Source organism: Hippopotamus amphibius, chromosome 4, assembly GCF_030028045.1.
Source record: "Hippopotamus amphibius kiboko isolate mHipAmp2 chromosome 4, mHipAmp2.hap2, whole genome shotgun sequence".
Classification (NCBI taxonomy): domain Eukaryota; kingdom Metazoa; phylum Chordata; class Mammalia; order Artiodactyla; family Hippopotamidae; genus Hippopotamus; species Hippopotamus amphibius.
Genome location: NC_080189.1, coordinates 22,756,032 through 22,772,716, shown reverse-complemented (window position 1 = coordinate 22,772,716; position 16,685 = coordinate 22,756,032). Strand labels below are relative to the sequence as shown.

Sequence of the window (16,685 nt, the reverse complement as noted above, 5' to 3'; positions counted from 1 at the left end):
CCTGCACGCGACCCGGCCGCCCACGCCCGGAGAGGGCAGAATGAGATTTTATTTAGTTGGCACGCCCTAGATAGCGACTTCTGCAGGCCCCTCAGTCTCTGGAGATGAAGCGAGGGGCAGGTAGGGTTCGTTTTCACTTAATGACAGTGGCGTTTTTTATAATCCACTGCTGGGCACTTCCATTGCGGAACGCGCTCTCTCCCGGCGCGGTTCTGGTGGGCTTCTCGTCCAGGAGTGATGAAAGGGTTAATGGCTCCCAAATCATCTGGGAAGTTGGCAGGTCGCTCCCTGACTTCTTGGAGACTGCAACAGAGCACAGGGCACCTCCGTGAATATGGATTTCCGGAGGGTTTAGAAGGACACTTAATGTGAGATGTGACGAGACCCGCTTGGAGGGCCGAGAAAGCTGGTGCTTACTCTTAGGAAAAGGGTAGGTCTTGGACCACGGGCCACCATTCCCAGCCTTCTTTATAATTCTTCCCTTCATCGACACCCACTTTAAAACACTGCCGGTTTAGGGTCTTCCCTAGTTAATCCCACCCCTTTCAAACGATTCCATCTGTAGCCATTTTGACACATATAACTCTTACTAAGTTAAGGCGCTTTCACTTCTATATTCATATTCCTGTTAGCCTTTTCCTAAAATGTATGTTGATTTTCAGTTCTCCTGTCTGAGAGTGTAACTAAAAAACTGTTTCTACCGTTGGCCTCAGTGTCATCACTTTTTCCAGATTCTCTTTCAACTTCTGCCCTTTTTGGACGCCTCCATTGTGGGCTTTTCTTGCTCCCATCCCTCCCCACTATTTTGAAGAATTATGCCTTGTAAAAATCCCTTAAATCTATTTTCTTATTCCTACTGCTGTCACCTTAATTCAGGTCCTATCTATTTGTTTCTTGGACAGTCTCCTAACCAGCCTTCGTGGTCCCCATCCAAGCAATTCTCTATGTAATCTTCCTTTACTTGGATGCCTGGTAAACATGGAACATTGCTGATGGAAGGAGGGGTTGCTTAGGTTCTCTCTTGCTTGAAGTAGAGACACAGATTCTCTCTTGCTTGAAGTAGAGACACTGTTTCAACTTCACAGTAGATTGTCTTTGTTTAGGAAAAGCACAATAATGGGCCCTTTAGATACATAAGTAAATATCCACTCATTTTTCTTGAGGGAAACTGTAAAGTCACCATAATTCTAATAAATGCTGCAGACTGAGATATTAAGTGTTCTGTTTAGAAATGTGAATTGGGTTGCCTTAACAGAATCATGCCCTTGAGAAATCAGAGAAATTCTAATCCAGATTAGATTCTAGACTCTGGAGAAATTCTTTCTTCCAATATCAATTTAAGCTGAACTGCTGACATCCTGCATATGGTATCATTTAAGATTTAACTCTGACTTTACTAAACGTACTATTATGTTTGCCTTATCTGGCTTATAAAGCTCAAAACTTGCTTTCTATGTGGAGTTTCCCTTGAAGGAAATAGATGTTCCTACTTATTTATTCTGGGGCTGAAAATAAACAGGCTTAGGGGAAGGAGCAACCTCTTCCCAATCCTTGGGCCAAGAGTATTGGGAGCTTAGGCAGAGACAGTGTAGATAAGCCAAGAGACTCCCAAGAATGGATAATGTGCTGGGGGCCTGCTGGGAAGTATGAAGGAAGGTGGGGGTGGGGGGGTGGCATGGCGGCTGAGCCTAAGAGGGGTCCCTTTTAAAGCAAGATTAATGACTCCCTGCCATCCTTTAAGTTTTCTCCACATCTATAAAGTTTTATTTAATATCACAGCTTGCTTTTAGCTGTATATGGGGAGCTAAGAGAGGCAGTATGTGGGGTGGCAGATAGGTACAGGAGGAGCAGAGACACTTGAAGAAGCCAGGTAAGGGATGGCACAATATGACCTCACACCTCTGGAACTGTAACTGTTGGAACTGAGAATGTCTGGCAAGCACTAGGCTGACCTTGTGGAACAGGGAAGCATACCTTAGGGAGTTTCAGATACTGCTTGAGGATAGAAACCCCATAGGAGAAATGAACCTTATCTTGGTTCTTAGGTTGGTGAATTCTGGGGACCCACCAATTATACTCCTAATACACAAATGTGTGTTCAGTGCTCTGAAATTCTTCAGTGGGTCCCAGCCGCCTGCTGGATAAAACCTAAGCCCTTATTTATACAAATATACAAAGCCCTTCATGACCTGGCCCATCCATCTATCTTACATATTGAAAGTGCTATTATTGGTGCCTGATAAATATCTAACACTTAGTAAGTGCCCCATAAATGTTGCTAAATGAATGATAATTTGCGAGGAGCATTTTTGTTGCACACTTTCCTTACAACCTTATCCCAAACCTCTTCTACGCCATGTCCTGCCTCAGGAAATGGCCCTTCTAGAACAGTTTTCCTCAAAGTGTGATATACATACCACTGGGTATGGGTGGTAGTTTTAGGTGATACATAGATAAACATTTTAAATTTTAATTATTATGAATTTGATTAAATGTATGAAAGAAATGTATGAGAAAAAAATGTGATTAGTATATCAAACCCATGATGTCAATGATATAGTGTTAATAAGGACAAAAACAAAAAAAATAATTTTAAAGAAAAATATTAAGTAAATAACAGGGCAAATAACACATTGACAAACTAGTAAAGTGGTAGGTGATATAGTTTAGGAAACCCTATGCTAGAGCTTTCTTGAAATTTGAGGATTTAAATGGGGTCGAAAGCCTGGCACCAGTTGGGCCTCTATCAGTTGTTGGTTTCCATGCTGCAAGGAAAAACAGTCTCCAGAACTTCCAAGAGAGATTTGCCCTTGTCTCTCATCCCCATAGGCTGTCCCTCCTGCCCACACCTCTGTCCCGTAAACCATTGCTTTGAAAGAGAGGACCTTACCGTCACGCCTCGGATCTCTTTTACTGACTGGAGCAAAGTTGAGCTGAGGGTACATTTTTTTCTGTTTTCTCAAAGCATAGACCTTTGAATACTTCCCTTCACTCTTGAAATCCTTGTCCGTGGAAAATCTTAACAAAGAAAGTTCATTTAGTAGGTCCTAGGGCAGGGGATTAATGGAACCAATCACTACATTCTCAGATTTTGGGGGAGAAGAAAGGACAACACGATTAGAGGGTGTTCATTGGTAGAGTGGGAGCACTGTTCAGTGGAAGGGATGCTTCTGGAACCTAGCATTGTAAACCTATGAAGGAACTCCAGAATCTCCTCTCTCCTCTCCAAACAAGATATAAGATGCTCCTATAACCAGTTTCAAATCATATCTCATACATAGCAAATTGTTCCTATATCACAACCCTTAACGTGCACTGAGGGAAATTTTGTGGTGGTTGTTTCCTCAAAGCACAGAGCTTTGAATACTTCTGTTCATTCTTGAAAATCATTCTTGTGAAAAACCTTGGTTTTGCATTACTGTTTCTCTGTTGCTAAGGTGGAAATGTGGTTGGGGATCAGGTAGGGAAGCTGTCTTATACGATTGTCCACACTCCCTACAACCGAAAAGTGTTTGTTAAATCATATTGAAAGGAGATAGTGACATGAATAAGGAAAAGGTAAGAAAGAGTCAGGACTTCACCTAAACCATTGTTCTTGCTTGGATTTAGGGTCCTCCAACAGTGTCATAGGGAAGATTGGTTTCAGCCCAGATCTTAACTTTTTTTTCTGAGACATCAGAGGTAGGAAAAAGTTCTCAGTGGGCTTGTGCTGATGACTTTCCTGCAGCAAAGGGAAGAAGAGTAAGTGAGGGAGTAAGCTCAGTCCCCAGGACTTAAAGACTGACCTAAGTTCCTGGACTAAGCTCCAATTCCCCTAAAACAAGGCAACAAAACCTGCCAAAGAGAGAAGTAGGGATGCAGAAACCCAAAGAAGAGAAAACAGTCCCCTAAGTGGGAGAATACCTGTTCATTTCACAGCCAGATGATTTGTCCAAAGTTAGGTCAGTTTCTTAAGTAATCAATTAAGCTTGCCCACTAGCTCTTTGTAGTAAATGGCAGAAAAATTTCCCGGGTTTTGAGAAGGATTCAATTAGTGAATTGCTTAGGAAACCAAACATTTGGTAATAAATTGGGAAATAGATTCATGGGATTCTACCCACCTTTCTTGGAGATGGCTGTCTCATTCACATCCCATTCTCTGTCTGCAGTGAAAAGGCCACAGAATGGGATGTTTTGTGAGGTAATAATTTCATCATTATTAAAGTCATAGAATCAAAGATTTTCAGAAAGGATCTTAAAGGCCATCAGGTCTAACCATTCATCTGACACTCTTATCCCTTCCATGATATCACTTTCAAGTGGTCAATCTTTCTATATCTAAAAACCCAACCTACTTAATCTTTGATCAGCTGATTGCTATCTCCCTATAACTTCTACCCTACAGTCCAATCAGAACAAATCTAGTGTCTCTTCCAAAGAATCCTTAAAGAATTTGAAGAAACCCATCACATTCCTCCTGAGCTCCCTCTCTCTTCCAGGCTCAACAATGCCAACATTTTGAACTTTTTTTTTTCATGTGACATGGCTTTGGTTCCCTGTTCTCCTGATTTCTCTCATTTTAACTCATATGAGAAAGTTACAATTTATATTTATGTATTTATAATTATAATTATATGTATATAATGTGTGGCAATCTGAAAAGAAATCAGTATGCTAGGTGTAGCAACTGCAGGACACATCCCATTAAAGTCTCTATTCAGATGTCATCGCTGCTTCTGAGAGCCTTCCCTAACTACACTATCTAAAGTCACCACTCACATCCATCACTCTCCATCCCCTTATCCTACTTTTTGGGCGCTTATCACATTATACATTATCTGTGCGTGTGTGTGACTGTTGGCTTACTTATCGTCTGTCTACCTCACTGGAATTAAAGATTGACTTAGTCACTGATAGACCCCTACTACCCCATAACATTGCCTGGTACATAGTAAGTGCCTGATACATATTTGTTGAATGAATAAAAGAATTGACATAATAAATGAATGAATAACCAAGCTAATTAATTGACCCGTACTGAACCTTTTTTGCTCAGAATTTTCAAACCTCATTTTAGAAAATGCTTGCTGCTGAACCAAGTCTTTTTAATTCTGTACTCATTTGCTTTAAGCTTTTCCAGTTTTGAGGAACAGGAATTCATTAAATTACCTCAATAAACAGGGGTTTTACAGTAGCAGCATGTGTGCCTAGGACCTGAGACAAAGTTAATAATATGGCCACAAAAGAGCAGAAACCTTAGCAGAGCTGCACCTTAGAGCAGAAAAACAAGAATAAAAAAGTTATTTGGAATCCAAGGCAGCACTATGTAAGGACCACTACCGAATGAGCTTGTCTCTCTTGTCTCATGTCATTTAGCATCCTATCATTAACGTTTCCTATTGTCTTCCTGTCTGCTTCCTTTCATCTCTGGTGTTCATTCCTTACCTTTACCCCGCATATCCTTTTTTTGTACCTACAGCTTCTGCTTATTCATTTCTACTTCAGCCTGCCCCTACCTTCTTTCTCATGGTTTGACTTTTTTACCGTCTTCCTCTACATGCCCTTTCAGCTTTTATTCCCACAGCCTCAATCTTTTCCTTTCCCAATTCAGATGCCTGGAAGCAAGGATCTGAATAGCTCAGGGATTTTAGTTGTCGGTAGGTTATGACACTGAGCAGGACCCTGTGGGGCTCCTGAGCACAGAAGCCTTTCTGTCCTGTTTCTTCTTCATAGTAAACAGACTCCAGCCTCCATGACCTTCCTTGAGTTCCAAAGGGCAGAGTCAAACAGCTGCTAATCAAGGGAGGAGCAGCCAAGAAACCACCTGAGGCCAGATTAAAGGGACCAGAGAAGCTCATGAAGACCTCCTGAGACGAGATGAGAGCACAGGCCCTGCACACACCGTAATCTTATCAGTAACCCTTGGACTGTTACTATAAAACTCATCAGATCCTCCCAGGTTGGGACACATAGTTTTGGGAGGCAGGAGCCCACTGTGTCCCCCTTTCCCTGGCAAAGCAATAAAGTTATTCTTTTCTACTTCACCCCAAACTCTGTCTCTGAGATGTGATTTGGCTCCGGTGTACAGAGGCCAAGCTTTTGGCATCAGTTAGTTGGTTTGGTTTTGATTTTGTTTTCAGGTTTTGTTTGTTTGGTTTGATTCGGGGGTCCAATCTACACCACAGGTCACTAAGCAGCATATGAATTTTGCTTCACTGAGTCTGGTGTTCATCTCCGGTCCTAGATAGGCCTAGAGAACTGATTCTCGTTATTCAAAATAGGACATTTTGGGGCATCCTATTCTTCACAAACTGGTAGGGCCATGTCACTTAGAAGGGCCTGTGAATGTAACGATCACCGTGATAGACATGTCTGGTCCATTCTTCAACTTGATTGCTGGTACCCACACTCTTCTTATACACATGTCTGGGTGTAGCAAAAGAATGCTTCTTTTGTGTGTAATCTTAGGCTCACAAAAGATTGTCACATTTGTATATTAAGAGGAAAGGATGCAGCATGAATATTAAAGAGGCATTCTAGACATCGGGCATTTCCATCTTCTTGGACTTGTTCCAGATAGCCCCATAAAATTACCATGCTGCCAGTCTTTGATAATCAGAGCCTTAATACAGTCTATTAATACAATTTGGCTGGTACCACAATTTACTCGTGAATATGATCAGGTCCCGCATGTGACCTGGAAGCCTCACAGAGTACCAGCTGTTGAAAGAAAGCTCTTCTTGCACGAAGGTTACATGATAGTCTTGTATTTCCTTCTCTACCTTAAGCAAGGCAACCCTGGCCTGACATTTGTTCCTTTCAGTGTATACTACCACTACCATAAGAAACAACCATTGAGCTTATGTTCAAATGGCACAAGTTCTGAGACCCAAGAAAACATAGACAATGAGTTAATGAACTCCTTTGTCACCATACACTATTGGATATTAGCATTTTATCATCCGTTTGGAAAAGAATCTCTCACTGCCATACCTCTAGCAGCTAAGGAAATACTGATTCCAAATTGACCACATTTTATTATAGCAGTCTGTCTTGGATAATTCCACTCCCAGCATCAAATTTCTGTTATAATTATATTTTTTTAAATTTATATTTTCACTTAAATCATTTAATTTCTTGTTATATTAGGCCCACTCTTAAGGCTGTCAAGATCTTTTTTAGATTATGATTCTTAAATATCTCTTAAATTGATTTTCTTCATTTCCTCTGCTATTGATTTAGTTCAATTCTTCAGCATCTCTCACCTTGCCAATTGTAGTAGCAATATAACTCATCTTACTGATTTTTGTCTCTTCCACAACTAATACACCATTTCTCTCAACTTCCAAAAAAGGTCTTTTGAAAATGCAAATTAGATTATATCCTTTATCTCCTACCATTTACTCTCTTACATCTCCTTAAATGCACCTCACTTTCTGATGTCTCTATGATACTGCTCTCTACTGTATATTAGCGTATCTTACATATTCTTTTATTTTTCATATGTTCTGGTACATTCTAATTACTTTTTATATCTCATTTATTGATCTGTCTCTCCTGTTAGATTCCAAGTTCCTCCAAGATAGAAACTCTCCTGTAATCACCTTTATATTTTAGTTCTTAGTTTAGTGTATGTCCGGCAATTGTTTATTGAATTGAATTTGAACTTCTCTAGTATATAACACAGTCCCAAACGTCTGGCTGCTGTGATGGTGAATTTTCTGTTCTTCCCTTCTGACACCCAAGAGCAATGGGTATAGAGCATAACCCTTTACCTCTTTCCCATTTAGATATTCTTTTCTGTTCCTTATTCATCATTTCCTGATTTATCTATTACTACTTTATACTCAGCTAGAAAGCCAGTGGCTAGTTTACCCTTTATTAATTACAAACTAAATATCTTTGACCAAGGAGGAAAGATTTTGAATTAAGACCCTCTTTTCTCTGTGCAATGAAGTTTCATGACCCAAGTTTGTACAACGCTGATTCTGAGTATTTCCCAGGCTCTCAGATTCTGTTTGGTGAAGCATGTGGCAAAGAGTAAGAAGGAAGAGGCTGGGTCTTGAATACTATCCTCTATGTTACGTTAGCTCCCTTCTTCAAGCTCACTCCTAATTCTTCAGGATCCTTACTCAGGGTGCCAGGAAACTTCCCCAGGTGCAATTACCTTGAGCAGTAACTCCTTGGAAAAGTATTTTGGTGTGATGTCTTTTCCTTGATGGTCGATTGGGCAGGCAAGTGGGTTGTTAGTCATAATCAATGAGGTCTTATCCTGATCATACTCTGTTACTTTTAACGTGAAGCTTTGAATTTTCCTGTTTCGAGCCAGGAATTTATGCAGTGCAGTGGGCTTCAAAGGCTCATAGTACTGGGCCTGAGCAGACAGAAAGGTTTCCAGAGAAACAAAGGGATTAGATCAAGAGCAGGTTAACACATCTGTTGGCTAATCTCTTGCCTCTGTGGGGTAGGGACAGAAGCTGGACAGGGGCTGGATAAATCTGCTCTGCAATTTGTTTAGCAGAAAATGTCTGAAGCTCTCTGTTCCTTTCTTCTCTCATAGCTTTTCCCTGCAAATAGACCAAGGGGCTGGGGAAATGAGATGGAAAATTTTCCACATTAAAAGGACTGAGATAAAAAAAAAAAAAAAGGACTGCGATGACTTAATTCTTGTGAAAAATGTAACATTGTGCCCAACACAACAGGGCAAGCAGACATTTCTATGTTAAACCTAAAAAAAAAAAAACGAACAAAAAAACCCCACCACCACCTAAATGGCCTTCTCTCCAACTCGCTCTGAGGCAGAGGGGAGAAACTGCCAGGAACCAAATCTGCTAGCTCAGGGAGCCCTGAGGGGGCCCACACAGCCCTCATCTGCATCTTTCCACCCACCAACGTCACGCCACAGGCACAACCAAGTTAATATGCAGAATAAGTACGATGTTAAACAAGGGGAAGCAGAAGCAGTCACAAAAGACAGCACGTCACTTAAGAGGTGGTGGGGGGAGGGGCAGGCCCACTAAACGTGATTTTTCCTCAGTAGGAGGAAGGCAAAGAATTAGAGAGGGAGGAAGGGAGAGGGAGAAAACAGAATACTTCCTAAGTAGAAATATGTTTTCTCAATTTAAAAAAAAAAAAACATCAGCTGCAGGGACCACCTTCTTCCCAGTGCCTCCCTCCTCCCTCACCACCATTCCCAACAGTGTCCTGAGACAGCTCTGCTTCCCTGTCCTAGGAGGATGCACGGTCACAGAAGCTGGTGGCACTTGGAGGCACTTGGGACACTCTGCAGTGGGCCTTGGCACCGCAGCTGAAACTTGCCCTTGGAAATCTTGGGGGAATGCTTTTATCACCTACCAAATTTGGGTGGACTGTGTAATGGTGAAGGTTCTCTAGGACAAAGTTTGATTGCCCGACTGCATCAAAAATCTGGAGACAAGAATCAAAATTAGTGTTTCAGGTTGTACCTGTTCTAAACAATATTCCATTTCTCACCTCACCTTAGTCTGGCTAAAGTCTGGTCTCTAACGTAAGTGAGAAGAACTTCATGTTCTGCACCCTGGGTTTCTGGAATGAGGGTCATAGCATGGAGAGCTAGGTCCTAAGGCATCCTGACAGGGCAGATTGTACATGGAAATGTGGAGCAGCTTTGTGAAATGTTAGGAATTGTTAGGAGGTGAAGTGGTGAAATAGACAAGGGCAGCATCAACCTTTAGACAGGGACAAATCACCCCAAGGGCTCACACCTCTTTCTTCTGTCTTTTCCTTTTCTATGGGAGGGAAATCAGGTGAAAAACAAAACAAAACAAAAAAACCATGAAGGACAACCTTTAAGGAGAAAAGCAAGTTACAGAAGGGCAATAACTTAAGGGTTGTGAGTGGAAGGAAGCCTTGGGGATAACTGCATACGGGGCTGGAGGTGGCACACAGGAAGGGAGAAACAATGGTGCAGTTTGCATTTTTGAATATTTCTGTGATACATGATTCTTCCAGAAATGTGGCAAAAAGTAACTGAATTTTGGTAACCCTTCTGTCTACCACGTTGTATTTTTCTGCTGGTGGTGATGCTGGTGATTGGTAGATTGCTTGAGTGCTATGTCTGGTGGTAGAGTTTCTGGGCCTCCTCCATCTCCTTCTGCTGACCTGCAGAAGGACTCAGGCTATTGCCTGGCCTCTAGCTTAGCCTTAGGTTACCTAAGGATGAATCAAAGGGACAAGAACACAAGGAGATAAAAGCTCTGCGTCACCTCCTTGGGCTTGACCTAATCCGAAATCAGATAAAAGCACAACCCTGCATGTGGAGCAGTGTTTCTAAAGATGTGCCCAAGGAGGTGATATGCTAAGATGGGATTCAGAAGAAAGGGAACACACACTGAACAGGTGAATACAGCAAGAAGGTGAACGGAGAAGAGGGAGACAGGAAGAATGGAACAGAACTGTGTGATGAGGGACGGTGTTATGTTCCAGGAGGAAAATGCCAGGAGTTGGCAATTTCCAGGGGTTGGAAGAGGATTACATTCCTTTAATGATGGTGGGATGAAATAGGGGACAAATTCAAAGATGCAATGATTTAATTTGTATTACCTTTTATGAAACTGAAGTCCCTTTGTTCAAAACAAAAATATATTTAAAAACCTGTTTCATAGGTATGACATATACATTTAGAATCACAGACATCTCGGAAAAAATTTATTTGGGAGAAGATGTGAAGACTTTTCCTTTATAGTTTTTGGTTTGTCTGTTTCATTTTGGGGGAAAAGTCTCCGGGAAAAATGTTTTTACTCCCAAATTTTTCTGAGGTATTGCATCTTGTTTCCAAATTAGTCTACAGCAGTTGACTAAATCCATAAGAATGTCCAAATTGGAGTATGTTTTTAGTTTTATGTTGAATTGCACCGTCTCTGGCTTCTGAAATAAAAGTTGACCTGGAGAATTCACTTGAATATGATAAACCTGGGCAAGCAATCAAGCTACCCAATGGAGTTTTGTTGCAAGACGTGACCATAAAATCTTTAAGTCAGGGTTTAGTGCTCGCTCATGCCCTAAAATAGATTTCTGGTCCCTGGGTTTCAAGCCCTGATTCGTTGCTGATATGTCCCTGTCTCTTCACTTTTCTATGTCTCTGTTTCTCTTTCATAAAATTAGATAAATTAACCTTGCTTTCTATATAAATCTTGACCCCGTTTTGCTTTTCAACAGGAAGTGTGTGGGACCCAGCAATTTCAAAGAAAGATTATAAATGAACATTGCAAATGCTCTTTGTTACCTCATCACTGTCAACAATTGTTTCTTTCTCAAATTTAACTGGGCTAGTTCTTGAAGTCTTTGATTTGCCATATTGAAACCTAAAAAAGAGGTAGAATATCCAATTATTTTTTCTTACTCAGAGGCTTGGTCTTCTACGTGTTCTCAACCTCCCTCAATGAAGTTTGGGGACCTGACTTAGAAGAGCTCAATTTGGATGATCACTAATTGCATATGTATGGGTAGTAAAGAACAGGACTCAATTATTTAGCTCCATGCTGGGGGAAAACAAAATCTCAGTTTGAAGAGTTAAGCAAGTGGGACCTCTTGGAGACATGCTGCCAATTGGAAAGTTGATTTCTTTTAAAACAGGTGTTTAAAACCAATAAGCTATCACCTCCCATCTGTCAGAATGGCTATTATCAAAAAGAACACAAACAATTCTTGGAGAGGATATGGAAAAGGGGAGCCCTTATACACTGTTTGTAGGGATGCAAATTGGTGCAGCCACTATGGAAAACAGTATGGAGGTTCCTAAAAAAACTAAAAATGGAACTACCATGAGACCTAGCGATTCCACTCCTGGGTATATATCCAAGACAAACCCTGAAAATACTAATTCAAAAACATACATGTACCCCAATGGAGGCTAAAGCAACCATACTCCAATAAAAAGTAACAAAAAAATTAAACAACAACAACAAATATCGTATGGGACATATTAATACTAAAATAAAAATAGTTGGTTATCTAAAAATCAAAAAAAAAAAAAAAAAGATACACATACCCCAATATTCATAGCAGCATTATTTACAATTGCCAAGATATGGAAGCAATCTAAGGGCCCATCAACAGAGGAATGGATAAAGAAGATGTGGTGTGTATATACAATGGAATACTACTCAGCCATAAAAAGAATGAAATTTTGCCATTTGCAACATGGATGGACTTGGAGGGTATTACCTTAAGTGAAGTAAGTCAGACAGAGAAAGACAAATGTTACATGATATCACATATATGGAATCTAAAAAATAAAACAAACTAGGGACTATAACAAAAAGAAACAGACTCACATATATAGTGAACAAAAACTAGTGGTTACCAGTGGGGAGTGGGAAGCAGGGAGGGGCAAGTTAGGAGTAAGGGATTGAGAGATACAAACTACTATGTATAAGATAAATAAGCTACAAGGATATAGTGTATAATACAGGGAATATAGCTAACATTTCATAATAACTTTAAATGGAATATAACATTTAAAACTTGTGAATCACCATGTTGTACACCTGAAAATTATGTAACATTGTACATCAACTATACCTCAATCAAAAAAAAAAATGAGATTTTAGACCACTCAAGGGACTGATCTAGCAGACTGCTTAAACAAATTCTTTTGGGCAACTAAACAATCATAATACCCGTAAAGATCAGCTACTGTTTTAAATGCCTATCTGCCTACTCTTCTCCACATGGGAATAGCTCTACCCTTGCCAGTAATTAGCTAATGATTCCATGAGAAGGGATACAGTTAGTGGAACTTCACAACTAAATTTCCAATTCTTAATGACCATGTTTGGATTACTGGTTCTCTTTTGTAGCTAACCACATCTAAATTTCCCTACCTAGAATTAAGGTAATAAAAATAATCATCAGTGGCAAATATTCTCATAATCTATACTTTCGCTTACTTTCCCATCTCCCCCCACCCCAGATACAAGTTCCCCTTGGAGAAAAGAGGGAGGGGGCAAAAGTTGCAATATTTAGTAACAAAGTATTTTGGATTCCTTGACTGATTATTTCTAAACCCATTTACCGCCAGAACATAGTAAATGATGCTCATCAGTAAGATTGGGTTAATGATTAAAATAAATAGCCTGCTTTCTCTTTGGAGGTTCAACTAACTTAAATTAAGTAGGATCCTAGAACTACCTCAGCTAAATTTCTCTCCTTTAAAAATGAGAGCGGCAGAGTAAGGACCAAAAGAAGGAAAGTAGAAATAGCCAAGCTATGTAGTTGATAGGTCAACTGGCTATAGCATGGTACAAATAATCCCAAATCCAGGATCAAATCCCATCCAAGGATGGCTCACTTCCATCTATTGCTGGCTACCAGCTGCATCATTAACTCAGGCCAGAGGTCTTAAAAATAGTCCTCAGGGGAGCGGGTGACACATTGTGGATAGACCAAAATAAATTCATCCCCACTTAACATTTTAGAGTTGGTGCCCTTTTGATGTGTCCTATTACTTTGTTATCTAACAATTAACACTATATTGTAGGCAGCACAGGATCCCAGATTCTCTTGTTCAAGGCCAATTTAAGGCACAGAGCGGCATGAAAAATGCTTCTTCAGCCCAGCAGTGTCCATCTTTGACAGCTTGGTGCTTTCCTTTTAGTAAAGCTACTCTAGTTGCTGCATGAAGCACAGATCAAGATGTGAGTTTTGATCCAAGGACAGTCAATTAAAATGCTTTTAATGAGGGTCTACTCTGTGACTAGTACTGTTCAAAGTGATATGGGCTACAAATTAAGTCTGTATAAGAAAGTATTTATAACTTAGTTGGGCAAACAAGACTACACACTTGGTCTGTCTCCTTTGGCCCATTGCTGTTCACTGCTAAGTGGGCCAACCGGAGGCAAATATTCACCCAGAGGCCTAACTCAGTGCCTCTAAATAGTCCACGTTCTGCAGGGGTTCAGTTCAATCCAAACATTCTTTTCTTAGCACATTCTGTGTGCTCAGCCCCATTCTTGATCCTGTGTGGGAAACAAGAGGAGACTTATCGGTGCTGCTGTGAATCAGAAAATACACAAGATATAATGATCCTTGCCCTCAGGAACTTAAGTTTAGTTGGTAAATGCGGGGAGGAAAGAGGAAGTGGTTGTTAAATGTGAAACAATAATGATAAATACATGCTAACGTATTAGGTAAGTCAATTCATTTCTTGGGACCTCAATTTCCTCATCTGTAAAAATGGAGTGAACCAAATGATTTAAAGGTGACATTCTAATTCCACAAGAGTGGTGAGATTTACCTACATAAAGACCTGAAATAAAATTAATTCATGTGTCAGTTGTAGGAGAAATTTGCAGGAGCGGCCATCCTTGAATGTGTACCTCCTCTCTCAATACAACCATACTTTTCCAGATATTAGGCTTGACTGGAAGGTTACTTCCCCCTTTTTTCTCTTTTTTTTCTGCTGTTGTTTGAAGTAATAAGACATAAAAGTGGAGAGGTAGGATGAACTCATATTATGGGGGCCTGACAATTAAGTAGAGCTTTGATAAGGCCTATTAGCCCAAGCTCCTATAAAGCCTCTGGATTTAGAGGAAAGATCTGTATTAGTGTGAATAGTGTTGATAGGTGATTGTTTAGAGTTTATGTCTAGTTTGGTTATCTAGACATAAACTCTAAATGTGAGTGTCCAGAGTTTTTAACTAGATTGAGTTAACCTCTGAAAGTTTCCTTCAAGGGAAAGAGACTAACAAGCTTTTCACCCTTTTCTCACCTTTAGCTTTTCTGGAATTGTGAGTCCAACTTAGGTGTATATTGAAACTAAAATAAATAGGAGCCCATAAGTTGGGCCGGGGGTAGGGGGGAGGGTACAAGGCTTGTGTTGCTTGTCTGCAACCTGGGGTGGGGAAAAACAACACACAAACACAAAACTACATCTAAAATAAGAATAGAAAGATCTAGTGTACAATACCTTGAAGGTCATTAAGAAATCTTAGTTCAGGGAGGAATGGGAAATTCCTTGACTTGGAAACTGTCCATTTTGAAAATATTCTAGAGGAGACACAGGGAATTTGTGATGCAAAGGCAATCTAGAATGCTGAGGTGTTCTATGTTAGAGTCAGAGAATGAAAAGCCCAAAGATTTTAAACAAAATCTGCTACAATCTGCTCCAGTTTGTCTTTCTAACCTGTGACTCTCCAACATACACACACACTGCCCTTTTCACTGTATCTTTTTAAAGAAAATTTTATTGAAGTATAGTTGATTTACAATGTTGTGTTAATTCCTGCTGTACAGTAAAGTGATTCAGTTATACATATATATATATTCTTTTTCATATTCTTTTCCATTATACTTTATCGCAGGATACTGAATATAGTTCACTGTGCTATATAGTAAGGATATATTTTCACGGTATCTTAATCAACCTCTACCTTAGCCAATGTTTTTACCCTATTCCTCAAACACAGTGAGCATATATTTCTCTTATTCTCCAACTTAAAACTCTCTCCCCAATCTCTTCAAACCATTTGAGTCCTCTTTATGTTACTACTCAGGCCTTTCTTCTGCAGAGAAGACTTTCCATATCAATCTAACCCCAAATTCTATCCTGCAGGTACTGTTTTTTTGTACAGGCAATTATATAGTAAATTGTTATCCTATGTATGCTTTTCTTTTATGCAGGTTGTTTGCCTCCTAGGCAGTAAGCTCCTTGAAAGTGAAATAGGAATTTTATATAGATTATATTTGTTCCACCCACAGTGCTTTTTACATTAGGCATTCAAAATCAATGTTTGTTTACTTCAATATGTTTACCAAACATCTATGACATGTTAGGTGCTGTCGTAGGCAATGGGAACCAAATATAAATTAGATGTCATCTTTGACCTCAAGGAGCTCACAGTTTAACTTAGACGGGGAAAGCATTGAGTGCAACACATTGCAATGCTCATGTTAGAGGTAAGTTCAGGATGCCAGCGGAACAGAGAGGAAGAGGACTTAACCCAGATGAGAAGAGATGGGGAGAGGTTTGGAATTCCCTAAACTGAGCCTGGAAAGATGAGTGTGAGTTAACCAGGTGAAAAGAAGAGAAAATGGGCATTTGAGAAAGAGGGAGTGACACAGGCAAAATCACGAGCAGAGACCAAAGCAAGGCTTGTTTAGGGGCACTGCGAGCAGCCACAGTCTGCCTGGAACACAAGATTTAATGAAAAGGTGGCAAGAGATGAGATGAGAGAGGAAGCCAGGGTCCGAATCCTAGAGCGACGTTCATAAAAGAAGTTTGTACGTTATTCTATGAATAATGAAGCACTATGGAGGGATGCTACGTAGGGATACTTTGAACAACATGTATTTTTGAAGAAGGTGGCGGTGTGAACTATAGATTGGAAAGATGCAGAGCCCTTTGAGAAGGCTATGGAGGTACTGAAGAAGGGTTAAGAAGTTATAAGGGTCTGTAGTGGTCACAAATTTTTGCCACTCACCCCTGTCTCCCAGCCCTGGATGACTTACTCAAAAATGGCCAGCCAGATTCTCACTACCAGGAATTTGAGAGTTCGATAAAGACAGAGAGACGAAAGATGATTGCAGCTGAGTTAACTCACGCAGTGTCCCAGACAGAAAGCTTGAGCTCCACCAGCCATGGTCCTCAGAAATGCCCCAGATCTAATCTTCCCTGAAGCATGGTTATTCAGTTTTCCCTTCAATTCCGTGAGATTTCTCAATGTCTC

The 16,685-nt window shown here is 40.3% G+C and overlaps 1 protein-coding gene across 1 annotated transcript; it reads right to left on the bottom strand.

The window, feature by feature from the left end:
• Window positions 1–33: 33 nt before the first annotated feature.
• Window positions 34–15,008, bottom strand: TSGA13 (testis specific 13). Its single transcript, XM_057733855.1, has 8 exons — window positions 14,927–15,008; window positions 13,802–13,976; window positions 11,243–11,321; window positions 9,334–9,405; window positions 8,147–8,353; window positions 3,582–3,721; window positions 2,891–3,018; window positions 34–303 (listed from the first exon to the last, which is right to left on the bottom strand). Exons 2-8 carry the CDS (start codon window positions 13,822–13,824, stop codon window positions 134–136), a joined length of 819 nt encoding a protein of 272 aa, XP_057589838.1. The 5' UTR covers window positions 13,825–13,976; window positions 14,927–15,008; the 3' UTR covers window positions 34–133.
• Between the last annotated feature and the right edge of the window lie 1,677 nt (window positions 15,009–16,685).